At 42.4% G+C, this 15,802-nt stretch overlaps 1 protein-coding gene across 1 annotated transcript in view; it reads left to right on the top strand.

Moving 5' to 3' along the window:
• The window catches only part of LOC122788422 (perilipin-3-like), a 415,257-nt gene that overhangs the window by 85,901 nt on the left and 313,554 nt on the right, over positions 1-15,802 (top strand). Inside the window, exon 3 of the mRNA XM_044055490.1 lies at positions 12,936-13,131. Within this exon, the coding sequence (XP_043911425.1) occupies positions 12,936-13,131 (196 nt within the window). The remainder of the gene's footprint in view (positions 1-12,935; positions 13,132-15,802) is intronic.

The raw sequence follows: 15,802 nt of genomic DNA, 5'->3' as shown, positions 1-15,802 counted from the left end.
GACGGATTTCGAACGTTTGCAGGCACTGTTTTTTCATTTTCTATACAGTTGGGTCATTGGACAATACCCACATATTGCAGACTTCAGTTAGTTTTATGAAGGTGGGAGAGGTCAGGAGGCACAGACCTGGCCACTCAAAATAGAATTTCAGGACGAGTGATCTGGTTACTGGAAGCACCAATCCTCAGTTTGGCTTTTAGTAAACAGCCTAGACTGAACTGCTGTATATTGCATCTTTTTTTGTTTGGTGGAGGGTCTAGTGCTTGGGTCAGAAGGAATTAATTTCTGTACAACCTCTAAACCCAGATACTCTAATGCCCGCACTGATAAATGTTTTGTGGTATTGTCTAGTTTTCAAATTGGTCAATTCCCCTTGACCCATTTTTACATGGAGTCTCACATGAACAGAATAGAGGTTGAGACCATCAAACCAAGTCTGAGCCCTGGAATAGGAGGTAGAGGACTGAATGCAGGAGGGACACATCTAATGGCTATTAATCTTTCGAGTAGCAAGATGCACCCACTCCTGAACTTGTAAGTGGTCATATTTGAAATGGTAATAACTATTTGCAGGTCTGCTTTTTCAGTCCTTTAGTTTTCCTGTTGTAGTAAAATCTCCCTATTGAAATGTTCAACTAGAAAAAGCAGCAAATGCACTGTGCAAAATTCCGTCTGTCTTGGGAATTTCCCCTCTATTCAACGCTCATAACAGTCCAACACCTTCAATGAAACCAAGTAGAAGTGAACAAACTTACTGTAATGCCAACAAATAAAGAATGGTTAAGCGCTTTCACTTGAATAAAACAAGCTTCCTCAGAACACAATAGCTTGCATCACAGCTGTTTTTTGGCACCAAAATTCAGTTTGAAATTTTAAAACTATACACATGTCCTTGACCATTGCGCTCTATTCATAAAATATTAAATCATATTTCTAAAAACAATGTTACGTATAATGTGTTAAAAGTGAACAAGTTAAACTGAAATGTTAAACATTTACATTTAGATCATATCAAAACATGTTTAAAAACATATAACAATATACCTAATAGTTCATTTTAAGACCAATAGTGGTTTGACAGTGTTTAAACCTGGTATAGTGGAAGCATCCATATATATTTGCCACCAATATTCTTTATATAATAAATTATTAAAGTCACCCCCTCTGGTGTACAATGTCCACTATACCAAAATTAAAATGTCGCCATGTTTGTTTATACAAAGCATTTTTAATCCTTCCTTCTGATGCTATAAAGGTGAGTATATGTTTATTTAAACTCCTTTGAGTCTTACCTATATAGAATCCTGAACATGTTCTACAGATGGCAATATATACCACCATTTTAGTTGTACAGTTGCCCCCACAGAATTTAATTCTAGTGTGTTCGTAATTATCCAATTTCACACTGTCTCCCTGAAATAGTGTGACATTGTTTACATGCCCCACATTTTGCAGTTTTCATGTGTTCTGTCTTGATAAAAATACCCTTCTCTAAAATAGATTTTGTTGGCCCCTACCTTATAAACAAACCTTGGGCATTCACCTAATGTGGGTGGTATATCTTGATCAGCAGATTATATGCCAGTTCATTAAAATCTTAACTTTACCTGAATATATGCCAAATTTCAAAATGCAAGACTTACCAAAAATGCAAGTTTCAGACTTCATATCATGCAATGCACCCACAGTCGAAACAATAGCTGTCCTATATTCACCCAACAAAGGCTTGTACTGGTTACCCCATTTCCTCACAACATGACCTTTTCCATAACTCTAACGTCATAGCCTCTCCCTTAAGGACATAATAAATTTCACCTCATCCAACATGTCCTCATACTGTGAGGTCATCCTAACTGCTCTAATAAGCTGACCCTTGTATATATTCGTGAATTTCTTCAGATGGTAGCTAGAATATTCCAAATAACTATTCGAAAAAGGTCTTTCTATAAATTTTAGACTTAAACTCATCCCCTGTTTTTGACAAATGTGTCTTAAGCCACACCTTCATGACTGCTAGAGGAGGTAAATTTTAAAAAAATTACTGCTACTATTGATGTATTGTAAATAATGCTAGCTGTTCTCCACCATCCCAAAGCAAATATGTCATCAAGGTATCTAAAATAGTCCTCTTCCCATTCAAGCATGACCAAGTTGGCGTATATGGGAGCACAAGCTGCTCTCATAGCTACGCCTTTGGTCTGCTTGTAATATTCTCCCTCAAATATAATGTAATTGTTTGAGAACCAGGGACATATCCATAAGAAGACAGATGGTATCCCATTGGATATCTGTTTTCTTATACTCTTATCAAAAGCTGATAGACCATCTTTTGGTATACAAGAAAATAAATCTGACATCAATAGTCACAAATATCAGATCTGAACTGGATAGGCAAATAGGATACAGTTTCAGAAAATCCCATGAGTCCTTAGCTATATGTGGAATAGTGGCATATATGTTTCAAATGGGTATCCATAACCTTACCTATATTGAACGTCTTACACCTACTCCCTGATATAATGGGTCTAAAGGGCGGTTCATCTATATTGTGAACTTTAGGAATACCCACTATAGAAGCTAATACAGGATGTTCAACCTTGATAAAAGTATAGATGTCATTATTGATCCTGTTACCTAGTAAGTATTCAATACATGTGTCTATTTTTCTGTACCCTATGTTGATCTCATTCAAGGACTACATAGAATTTCCAGAATTGTGTAATTTCATGCATCTTACAAGTGTGTAAAAAACTATCCTAGATGACTGCGCCCCCCCTTATCTGGTTTCATGTTTGTTACTAGCACATCTTAATTCCTGTAGTACCATGCTCTCCTTTTGTTAAATTGGAACTGATCTGATGTCCATCTATCTGTCTATCCAACTTGTAAATCTGTTTAGTCACAACTTTATCAAAGATAGAAATGGTGGGGTGCATGGGGGGTATATATGTACTTTTCTTTTTGACTGCTGGAATGAACGGCTCAGCATGAGAAATGTCACCCACTGTTTATCTTTAAATAAAATATCCAGGCTAAGCTTTCTCATCATATTTCACAAATACAGTCCACTAGATTGAATCGTAGTGGGAATACATTTAATCCCCTTAGTAAATCAGTGTCCAGTATTTAAAATATAGTTGGTATAGTTTTTATATTAAAGTTCCTATAGGTGTAAGTAACACCATCCTGTAGGATGCTTACATTATTATTACTGGACTCCCCTATTGTCTCGGTAACTGAACCAGGATTTAATGTGGGGTCCTTGGATATGGATGGTAGTGAGAATCTCTTTTGTAACCCCTCGTCCACTTTCTCTCCCCCTTGTGTTCTCCATATAAAAAATCAATTAGCATTTCCATCAGAACTTGATTGTATGTATTTACAATTCCTGTCTTGATAACCCCTCACATGCTTGGGGTACTTACGAAGATCTTTTTCCCATAAATATGCTGTACCTCTTTTGTATTAGTCCAAGTCCCTATATAGTTTTTCATCTTGTGTTCATATATTTTTGAAATATTAGATTCAGCATAGGAGAATTGTTTGATGTACAAATTCTCCCACTGAGAAAAAGGAAGTCATTTTTAATGAAAGTATTTAATTCCACCTCCTTAATTAAAAAAAACAGCTTCTCGTCATTAAATTTCATCAACAGACATACTTAAAACCACATTGGTCAAACTATTAAAATCTGACTTAACACTTTCAGTAATTCACACCCATAGGTAATTTAAAAAAATCTAAGTCCCATCTGGACTACCTTTAACTCAATACATCTGGAAAGATGGGCATTGTCCAGTTTAATACTGTTAATTAGAACCAACTTTTTACCCAAATCGTATATGAAATCCTTTCCGGTACCTTTAGACTTCTCCTTTGAAGTATGTCTTGTCACTAATCTCTGCAGTCGGATCAGTATCAATAACAGTTCTTTTCAAAAAAATGTTTTAAATGGGTCTGAATTTACATGTTTCAAATGTTTACTTTTGCTGTGCCTACCAACATCAATATTGTCCATCATACCATTGTCAGTGTCAATATTAGTATCCATACCCTTTGCTGTAGTACCATCTGTATCCAAACCCTTTGCTGTAGTACCATAAGTGAAATGTGACTTCATTCTTTTAGGCTTGGTGCCTATACAATAAGCTTCTTAAACATCACCAAATGAGAAATCAAATGTGAAGTCAGGAGTACCAATTTTACTACTACTCCTTTGAGAGCCTGCTAAAGAAACGGGAGGTATATCCAAAGTAATAATGTTTGTACTCCCAGTGTTTGCCATAACAGTACTTTTTATGGGAACCCTGTTCATTAGCAATGGTTGTTGAATGTCGACAAATTAGACGGTCTTAAAACCTCTTCAGTTAGTGTTCCTCGACCAGTCTCAGTAATACAGTTCTGGTCACTGCTATGTTCTACCTCTGAACTGTGGCAGTTATTTATCCCTATGTAAATATCTAAGAAGGAGCTGCTTAGTTTAAGTAGGGTAGTAAGCTTGCTTACCTCTCCCCTCAGTTCAGTCAATTCAGCTTTCACCGACTGATGATCCTGGTGTGCAGTCAAGTCTGCTTTCACCGACAATCCTGGTGTACAGGACTAATCCAATAAGGTTTCCCGATCAGACTCCATGAGACCCAACTCGGAACTCAACTGAAGCAAACAGTGCAGCAACCATAAAAGTTCAACTAGAAAAGAAAAAGCAGCAAATGCACTGTGTGCAAAATTCCATCTCTTGGTAATTTCCCCTCTATTCAACGCTCATAACAGTCAAACACCTTCAATGAAACCAAGTAGAAGTGAACAAACTTACTGTAATGCCAACAAAGAATGGTTAAGCGCTTCACTTGAATAAAACAAGCTTCCTCAGAACACCATAGCTTGCATCACAGCTGTTTAACTTTTTTGGTGCCAAAATTCAGTTTGAAATTTTAAAGCTATACAAACCCTTGACCATTGCGCTCTATTCATAAAATATTAATCATGTTATTTCTAAAAGCAATGTTACATATAATGTGTTAAAGTGAACAAGTTAAACTGAAAATGTTAACATACATTTACATTTAGATCATATCAAAACATGTTTAAAAACATACAACAGTGTACCAGTGTCTTCCTGCACACCAGAATGTTTTATACCTTCTGTACAATTGGTGCTGTCTAGACTTCTGTTATGTCTTTGTCCTACAATATGGATCCTGCTACTCTTGGGCACTTCACCTTGGACTTCACTAGTAATTCTGCCTTTACTGTCTTCTAGTGATAGCTGCAGTAGTAGCAATGTCTAGTACACTGTACTCTGGCAAGTAAATTGTCAATTCTAAACTGTCATGCAGAAATTGCAAGTGTAAAAACCTGAAATTGTCTGAACTATGTGCAGACATGTAGACTATTTTCACAAACTTACACAAGACCTGTCTATTGCATCACAGACATGTAGGTAGACTAATACATTTTAACACTTCAAACTGAACATCTCTGAAGTTGACTTCATTTGATCAGCAACCTGTAGGCTACAGATCTGAGCCGGCAGCATACCAAGCTAAAGATCCAAGCTCCACCCCCTTACCCATACTACCCTGCAACCTCCTTCCAATCCCCAGATCCCATTTGCCATGGCTTTGCCAAGCACGGGATTTTTCAAGCTCCAGGCGAATAACTCTTTCTTAAAATATTTCTTAAAATATTTGGGTAGTATAATGGTTGTGTAGTTCTTTTTTGATTATATTAGTCCTATTCTCATCTAATCTATCCTGTTATCCTTGGTAATTTCTATCTTAGTAGGCCCTTTTCCGTTTTAGGTGTGAAGGGTATGGCTGAAAGCCAGGAAACTCCCTCTTAATGTACTGAGTGGCCACAAGTGTGGCCATAAGCAGTCGCCAGCAGATGGTCACTCAGTGGGTTCTTTGCTTGGGAGTTTCTCACCTTTCTTCAGGCTTCCAGATCTGTGCAGCTTTTAACCCCCAGGCCTTGCAGGATAGGAAAAACAAGCAGCCTACCTGCGGAATCAGCTTCTTCCTAGTCTCCCTCTGTAGCAACAGCTACGGCTGCAGTTGCCCAGCTATCTGGCCCTCCTCCCCTGGATGGGACTCTCCCTCCCCTCTCATCCCAGGGAGAGAGGCAAAAAAGGACATGAAAGAGAAGCCACAAATGGCGGGCTGAATTGGACCCTTCAGTCCCTCCCTTCCTCACACTTCTCCAGAGCTGGAGGAGGCCCGACAACCTTCGGCAGCCTCTTCCAGATCTACTCGTAGCCTCTCCTGAGGCAGATATGGACTGGATAATGCATCGCTTCCTGCAAACTAAGCTGCAGATGGGAGTGTTGCCCCCCCCCGGGGGGAAGTTCAGCTTCACTGTTTGCCCCAATAGCTCCTTCTGTGATCCACTACTGAGTTTCAGAGTCTTAGGATCTGAGGAGCCTCTGAGTCGGAGTTTGCGCTGATTATTGCTACCTCGATGCTGGCCATGCCCTCACTTATCGGATCTCTTTTCGGATCTGCTCTTAGAGCAGAGCCAGGCATCTGATCTGAGGGGGTGAGTGTCTTTGACTCATTTGCAGTCTGAGCACACTGTCCACTCAGATCAGTGCTTCAGCTCCAACACTGATCCATTCATCAGATCCGAGGGTGCCGCCACCTGTTTTAGAGGCCAGTTCCCCATCAGCATTCAACCTTGTGGAGAGCGTTCTCTCTCCTAGAGGATCAACAGCCCTCACTCTTTCCTCTGGTTTCACCCCTGCAGAGCTCAGTTTGTCCATCCAGTCCCAGGGATAGCCTGCATCGATGCCCCAGCCAGTACCCCTGGAGGAACATGAATCCATTGGTGAGCCCCTGTCAGTCACCCAGAGGAGATTCCTCACCTGTGCAAAAGGAGGCACTTGGACTCCCCTGAGTCCCTCACCAAGGATACTGATTTTGGAGTTGGGAGGGTGGCCTAATGGTTCAGGTGTTTGCCTTGCAAACACAAGGTGCAAGGTTTGAGTCTCACAAGGGATAATTGGCTAGGCTTAAAATGGCTCGCAAGGGTAGCTAGCCTAGTACTAATCTATGAACCTATAAGGGAGGAAGGGGAAGGTTTTTACCAAGTCACCGCTTAACGTCTCCTTTGGAGACGTTATGGAAATGCTCTGCCAAAGAGGGGGTGGTCTACCAAAAAACCTTCCTCAGACGAGAGGTGCTAGACAGCCCCATCTACCTCTTGGGTGTCCCCCCGGCCAACCCACTGGTTGACCTAATTACCACAGGGCATGGAAGGAACCAGACACGAGCCAATCCTCAGGAGGCCTGACAAGGTTTTGTTACCCTGCAGACAAAGCTTCATGGAGCAAAGGTTCCCCTGTAGATGCCATGGTGGCAGGAGCCACCAAAAAGAAACTAGCTCAGGACAGTTCAGTCCATCCCCCTGACGAGGAGTTTCAGGCAATGGACCATATTGGAAAGTGGATGTTTGCTTCAGCTACCTTCTGTTAGGCTGCTGAATTACTTGGCCCATGTAGAGTGCAGTCTCCCCCAGAGTCCATGTCCGCCAAGGGTAAACACTTTCTCTGCTCATATGGCCACTCTCTCAAATCTGTGTAATACATCCATCTATGCAGATACACTCCCACGCCATGGAAGGAGCTGCTAGAGCTAGCAGGTCTGGTATCGCCTTAAGGCATCATGCTTGGCTTCGGCTTTGCAATTTTTCAGAACCTTTCAAGGCATACTTTGCAAATGCACCCTTTGGGTCTACCCTGTTTGGGAAGACAGTCTGCGAGATGCTGGTCCAGAGCAAGAAAGATGGGAAAACGCTGTCTGCATCCACTTTTATATCCTTCAAAGTCCTTTTCCAGGAACCAGCGAGGGCAGATGTGGTTCCAGAAGTCTCAGCAGGCCCAGAACGCTCAGGACTCCTTCTCCCCCAGAGGCAGAGGGGGACAAGGACACCAGAACTTCAGGTCATTGGAACCCTTTTCCGATCGACCTTTGCAGCAGCCCTGAGGGGTTGCCTGATTCAATCCCCTTCATAAGCCCCCTTACTCAGGGTGTCTCCCAGATGTCCCACCCACTCCCCCCTTACTCAAGGTGCCTCCCAGATGTCTCACCCACTCAAAGGGAGGCTGTGGCTTTGGAAATGGAAAAGCTGTTGGAAAGAGCCATCCAGCATGTGTCCCCAGACAAGTCTGCATCCGGCATCTACTCCAGGTTCTTTCTGGTGCCAAAAAAGACTGGGGACTTGAGGTTGATTCTCTACCTGTCAACAATGAACCTTTTCATTGCCAAGGAGAAATTCTGGATGGTCACACTGTAATCCATCCTGCCCCTCTTGCAGGAGGAGGACTGGATATGCTCCACAGACATCAAGGATGTGTGCTACCATATTCTCAGACTATCCAGGTGGTTTCTCTGCTTTTGGCTAGGGGCCAGTTACCAGTTCAGGGTCCTACTCTTCAATCTCGCCACAGCCCCCAGGGTGTTCAAGGTCATGGCAGTTGTAGCGGCCCACCTGAGGCTACAGGGCATACCGGTCTTCCCATACCTAGACTGGCTCCTCACTGCCCCCACCAGGTATCTTCTCTCTAGCCAGGGACTTCCTCTGTTTATCCCAGTTAAGGATCACTAAATGTCAAGTTGTTCCTTCAACCTGTTCAGGTTGTATACCTTTATAGGGGCCAGGAGAGATTCCTTTCAGGTCCAGGCTTTCCTTACACCGGACAGGCTTCACAGCATGAACCTACATGTACTAGCTCTTCAGGTCTCCTGCTCCCCCAGCAGAGTTAGTCCCGAGAGCTTTTGGGTCCATGGCTGCAGTGATCAGTTTGATCCCTTACGCTTGTCTGCATATGAGGGTTTAACAGTGGACTTTGCAAGTCTAGTGGTCCATTTTACACAATCTGCTAGACTTGCTGATTCCCCTTGGCAGGGTTTGTGGGAACTCTCATGGTGGCTCCAGTCCCAAGCCCTCCAGGAAGGACTACCTTCTGTTATGCCCCTACCCCAGGCCAGTGACCAGACACCACCTACCTAGGGTGGGGGAGCTTTGTGTGGGCAGGACTGTCCAAGGCACATGGACTCGGACCGTTCTGCATATAAATGTACTGGAGAGGAGGGCAGTCCTTTTAGCATTGCAGGCCCTTCATGCCTGCCTTCCTCCAGGGACTATTGCAATCCAGTCAGGCGATGTCTGGTATATCAACAATCGGGGGGAACCAGGTCTTGCCCTATTTCTCAAGAAGCCATGAGAGTTTGGGAATGGGTGATCTCCACCAACTGCTTCCTGTTAGCGACTGACATTCTGGCAGACAAATGAGCAGAATTATCCTCTCCCCTTAAGAGTGGTCTCTGAATTCTTCCATAGCGGAGCAGATCTTAAAGTGGGTGTCAGCCTTGCTGTGATCTCATCGCCTTCCAACGTGAAGTGCAGCAAGTTTTTCGCTCTTCTCTCTAGGGGAAGCCCCTAGAGATTCCCTAGTCCTTGGCCACCTGGTCTTTACATGTATCCACCATTTCTGCTGAATTTTTGCAGAAAACTAGTCTGGGGAGCAAGATTATCCTAATCTCCATTCTGGCCTCCAAGTCTGGTTCCCCTGCCTAGTCTCATCTCATAGCTCCTCTGTGGATCTTGGATCCTATTCCAGATCTGATTTCTCACCCCTTGGGAATGGCCCCTCCAAACCTAGACTAGCTCAAGCTCTCAGCTTGGCTGATCCAGTTCCCTTAGTTGCCAGGACTCCCAGTACTCCCAGTATCTCTTACTAGTAAAGTCCATTCTGGTGGTGCATAAACCCTCTTCCAGGAAGATTTAAGATAGTAAATGGAAATGTTTTTTCCATTTGGGCTGCACATAAGAACTTGGATCATTTTACCACTCCAGTTCCAGTGGTACTAGAATTCTTGTCATATTTTTCAGCAGGGGGCCAGTTCATCTACTGTAAGGTTCAGCTGGCTGCTATTTCCCATTACCATATTGGGGATAACTTTGGTTCTCTCGCTACTACCAGAATTTGTAAGGCCTTTCTAAAAGGTACCTTTCTTTTGAGATCTATTAGTAATTCATCCCCACCGTGGGACCTGATCTTGGTTCTTCAGGTGTTGAGTCGTGCCTCTGTTTGAACCCACAGCTTCCATTGATCTGAAGTTTTTGTCATGGAAGACTGCCTTTTTGGTAGCCATTACCTGTGGTAGCCATTACCTCAGCCAGGAGAGTCATCTTCAGGCTCTTTCTTTCCATCAAACCTCCATACCTTGTATTTCACAAGGGCAGGGCATCTCTCTGGACTAATCCCTCTTCCCAAAGTTGCTTCCGAGATTAACATTAATCAATCCATAAATTTGCCATTTTTTTTTCCCCAATTACCAGAGCAAAGGAGTACAAACTTCATTTACTGGATGTTCAGACAGTTTACACAGGACGGCTGTCTTCTGTAAATCTGACTTGTCTACTTTACAAAATCTTTTCTAGGGAAACCGATTTCTAAAGTGCCTCTTGCTAGATGGATTTGTATTCTCTTGGCATATAGAGAATCTGGCTTGTCAGAACCAATGGGAGTTCATGCTCATTCTACACATTCTGTGGCAATGTCTGCTGCATTCTGGTCTTTCCCCTGGATGATTTGTTCAGCAGCTACCTGGGCATTCTCTCCTTTATTTCTCAAGCTAGATTTGGTGTCTAGAGGAAGGGCTGCTTTTGGCTCTCCAGTGCTCTGGAATATTCTTCCTTGAAGGCCTCCCAAGATTTCAGGTAGCTGGGGACCGTCCCACAGGTTGCTGATCAAATTAGATAATTATGTACTCACCATAACGTTCCATCTGAGTAGGCAACTTCATTTGCCAGCAATGTCCCTCCTTCCCCCTAACCTGATAGTTATTTAGCTGAACTCTAGGTTTTAGATGCTTTTGTCTGAGTCTGGTCTAGGGTTTGTTTGCGCATGTGGCAGCGATCTGAGGATTGGAAGGAGGTTGCAGGGTAGTATGGGCAAGGAGGTGGAGCTTGGATCTTTAGCTTGATATGCTGCTGGCTCAGATCCATAACCCACAGGTTGCTGACATTCAGATGGAACATTACGGTGAGTACACAACTTTTTACTTGAGACTTTAGTATTGCACAGGTACTTAAGACATTGCATTGAAAGATTTTACTGCATTGCTACTGTCCTAGATGGTCTAAGTTTGCAATGCTGAATATTGCACTAAGTATTTGAGATTAATAACCAGGTTAATGCACAATTTGAGATGGTTTTTACTGATCCAGTTGGATGTCCTGGACGGAGATACGCAGCTTGGCATTCAGGAAGAAACTGTTCCTGAATCTTGTTCTGCAATGTATGCTTCAGAAGTGCTTTCTGGATGCTAGATGAACAGTCTGTAAGCAGGGTGAGTGCAGTCTAATTATTCCTCTGGCCCTGCCGAGACATCTGGATAAGTAAGAGTTGATCGGTGGTCTCATTTTTCCTCTTGGGAAAGATTGACTAGAATTAAGGGTTAATGGGTGCAATATTTGTTAACAGAATCACAGCCAGACAGTTTACAACTGCAGGAATTCCTTTTATATTGTAAACCGATTGTATAAAATGCTCTTTGGAGACCAGTTTGGCAGCACTGACTTCACTGGCTAATTTATGCATGTGCACTCCTTTAAATGATGCTGACTTCAACCAATACCCCCTTAGACAGCCACTCTTCCACATGGGAGTAGTCCTTTCTGAATCCCAGGGCTTTCTTTCCCCCTCCCCAACTAGTCTTTTCCAACTTTGCACATGTCCTCATGGGCTGCAGTAGAACCTAGCAAAGTTAAATTTGAATAAGTGCTGTAAACAATTGTATTAAATATTTTCACTTCTAAAATTTAAAGATGCACGTTCAGACATGAGCATTTGAGTTACTAAGCAAAAACTAATAGCTAGTTGTATGCAGTTTTAAATTAGATTTTTTAATGGGAATTCTGAGTCAGAATGTTCTCTCCATAATTTTCTTACCGAACAAATTTGTCCTTCTCTGAGCAGATTTTGAAGTATTGGTATTTAATTTGACTGTTTCTAGGGCTTTTACTTCAAGACTGATTTAGTAGATGGGAGACCTTGTCGGTAGATAGTAACATACATTGGAAAAGAGACTGCTATGAATGGTGAACTAAGCCAGCTGAGAGTTCAAGCTGCTGACTGGACTGGGAGCCATACAACCTTTGACCTTCCAGCTCTACTTGTTAATGTCTTACAAATGGATTTACTCTGAATTAATGGTATGCTGAAGTAACTATTGCACTGTTCACCAGTGCACCTTTTAAGGTGCAGTACCTTTCAGAAGTGTAACTCTGTCCTAGTACAGCAGTATTAACGCAGCTTGTACCATTAACATGAGAGGGGTGGTAAGTAGTAACATGCTAACATGAGGGGGGTGGTAAGTAGTAACATGCTTGCTTGAGCAGTATCCTTTCACACAGTATAACAGCACTAGCAGGATGGGCTAAAACATGTCCCAGGCAACCCAGGTGAGATTCCTGATGAGATGCTGGCAGGGAAAGCTGGACGTACTCCCCCCTAGGGGGTTGTGCACTTGGCAGACCCTACACTGAATCTTTGGTGGGGGCATGGTGGGAGTAGGTTGGGCACAGTGAATTGCTTCAAAGGTGACTTGTGCCAGTAGCTTGCCATTCAGGTCCACCACTGAATAGTCAAGGTGCACGTGGTTAGACTTGGGATGTGAGAACATGCCATCAGTCTGACTCCACACCAGAGGCCAGTCTTCTCACCAGCTGTGGATGTGTGGGGTGGATTGACTTGAGGAGAGGAGTTGGTGGCGGCATTTTTCCCTAGTGCAAATTTTAATGGGTTTGAGTGCTGAATGCTTTCCTTGCTAAAGCAGATTGAAACTGACATTCAAATAATGGTGGTTCTGCACACCGTGAACATTACCTGTGATTCTGAGTAGCTTCATTGAGTGCTCCTTTTTGTTTTTTAGAGTGTGGTAAGCAGAATGGCCAACTTGCCACTAGTGAGCTCGGTCTGTGATGTGATTTCCAGTGCTTATGCCAATACAAAGGAGAATCATCCCTATGTACGAACAGTTTGTGATGCTGCCGAAAAAGGGGTTAAAACGTTTACTGCTGTTGCTGTTAGTGGAGCACAACCAATCATTGGCAAACTGGAACCACAAAGTAAGTACAAAATGTTTTCTCCCTTTCCACTGTCTGCAGATGTTCTTGTAGTTGAGCAGAATTCCTAATTGAACTAGATTTAGCAAATATGCATTCTTATGCACATGTGCTAAGCACATCAGATTGCTGTGTGATTTGTCATTTTACATACTCGGTAGTGTGGTCAGTTTTCAGTGCTCAGACTCTTTTTTTTTGGTGGAGTTGTAAAGCAGTAGCAAGCATTAATTTGCCTCAAGACAGCTGCATGGGAAATGTCCACTTAAATGACCACTCGTATTACATTCTGCATTACATTTCTAGGTACCAACCACAATAAGGCAACACCTTTGTTACCGTTCTTGAGAGACTAGGGGAAATGTGCCTTGTATAACTAGGCTTGAGACTAGGGGAAATGTGCCTTGTATAACTAGGCTTGAGACTAGGGGAAATGTGCCTTGTATAACTAGGCTTGAGACTAGGGGAAATGTGCCTTGTATAACTAGGCTTGAGACTAGGGGAAATGTGCCTTGTATAACTAGGCATACTAACTGCTCCTAGGATCATAGGAAAGTGAAGATGTTTGGACCCTTTGTGCTCTAGCATCAGACCAAGGATGAGTTGGTGGGTACCCACCCATCTCTTCCTGGAGGGCAAGGGTGCCTTTCCATATGTAAAGGCAGTGCCAAGGTGCCGGACTTGGCTACTGAAGTAGTCTTGCCTATAATGGGTGTGGTTGAGTATTGTTTGGTAAATTGCAGTACTGCATGTTTTAAAAATGCAGTTAAGCCAATGATGTGCAAAAAGCTTGGATTCCTTAACACTTCTAATGGCAAACTTGGCTAGTGGGGGAATGCAGTGGCACCTGCCAAATGTAAACATGGATTCCATCATTCAGACCATTAGTAATCCTTTTACCCATGTAGGGGATTGGCTTTACCTTGGCTTGCCTACAGTACCAGTGTGAGGTACAGAGTGAAAAACATTGACCAGAAATGTGTCCTATGAATAGAGGGATGACCTGCCATTTATGTGCTTCCAGGTATAGAATAGTCCTAAATGTTTCCCTGTCCTTTTAGCCTAGATTAGCCCGATGGGATTGCCATGGTCAGTATCTGCCTTATGAACTGGCATTACAGCAGCTATTTTCCATGTAGTTAGGCTAAAGATGGACAAGTACAGTAAGGGATTTGTTGCATGTTTGGCTCAAGGCATATAGGTAAACTGTGCCAAAGGTAGTGGAATTTGCATCAACATGAATTGCTCCTCTTTGTAACTGAAATTCATATTTTGATGCCCGTTTTTAGGATAATTGGCCACTATAGCCAAAGTTTTTAAGGACTGACTTATTCTGAACAAATTCACTATGGTGATTTATTTTCACATTCCAAATATAACATTTTCCTACTTGACTTTCTTCATGATCTTCAGTTCATTGATTTGCCTTCAGATATTAAGCTGCCCACTTTGTCTTTTCTTTATGCTGATAGCCAAATTATTGTAAACTTAAAGGGGACCATCAGATCTAGCATAAGTGACTATATGAATTAGGATTAGTAAGACTAACTTGTATTTGGTGCTTTTAAGTTCAGACTTAGTGATTTGGTAATTTTTGAAGGAGCAGCTTACTAATTTGTGGCCGGACTTCACCATTGAGGTGGACATAAGGTGTGTCATACTGTTGTATTTGATCTTTCAATAGCTTCACTGTTCAGTTGAGGTTCAAGAATCTTTGGCTGTGTAGTCACACCAATTAATAAGGCTAAAACTATTTTAGATGTATTTGGGTGAGCACTTGGATATCCTTATGATATTCAGGACTGATGCTGTCCTGTAGCCAGCTGTAATTTGCTACTTTTCTGTTGAGTAGCTTCTATGGTTTGTGGAATGGTGGGTCATGCTTGGTGGTCCTCTGACAAGCCCTTGAAATTTCCCTCCAGCCTGAAGATGAACCAGTAAATCATAGGTGTTGGAGTTTGTCCAGTCAGTGGCTTCAGATGGCATACCTGGTTTTCTATACAGAATCAGTGAAATTCTTTAAATCCATACTTAAACTCTTGTGATGTCTTTGACCTCTGCTGAGACAAGTGGGTACCAGTTCATGCATGGGAAGGCCCTGTCTGACTAGTACTACACAACATTGGACTAACTTGAAACGCAACACCACTGAAATGACACTGCAGGGCATATACTTAGAATGGAAAAAGCAAATTATGCCTCTCTCTGATCTTATGAAAAGGGAACTGCAGCATTTTGAAATGCAGGTGTACTGCGTATCTTGACTATTGCCTACCTGAGTAACTTGACAAGTAGTCATGGTGTACTGGGGGATAATGTTTAATGCGTTCATGGGCTTTGTACTGGGGCAGTTTTCATTTTGGGATTTCCTCATTCAAATGTGAGTGTGGTGTTGGTAATTGTAAATGGTACATCAGATTGCCTATAAATGGTACATCAGATTGCCTACAAAAAATGCCTGTGGCATTGACCAACTTTAAGGTCTAACCGCAGCCTCTTCAAAGTTTGGAAAAAAAAGGCACTACTAGAAACTGTAGCATTTGTTTGCATCAGACTCTGCATATCCTGTAGACCATCTTGTGAATCACTAACTGTATACATCTCTACTGTAAGCAATGGTGAGGTCAAAAACTAAAATTTGTCTGTTGCAATTATTGTAATTATATTAAAGTGGGAG

This window comes from Protopterus annectens, chromosome 13.part0 (assembly GCF_019279795.1).
Source record: "Protopterus annectens isolate FY-2018-M chromosome 13.part0, PAN1.0, whole genome shotgun sequence".
NCBI lineage: Eukaryota > Metazoa > Chordata > Ceratodontiformes > Protopteridae > Protopterus > Protopterus annectens.
The sequence above is the reverse complement of the archived record's forward strand: the minus strand, read 5'-3'. Positions and strand labels throughout refer to the sequence as shown.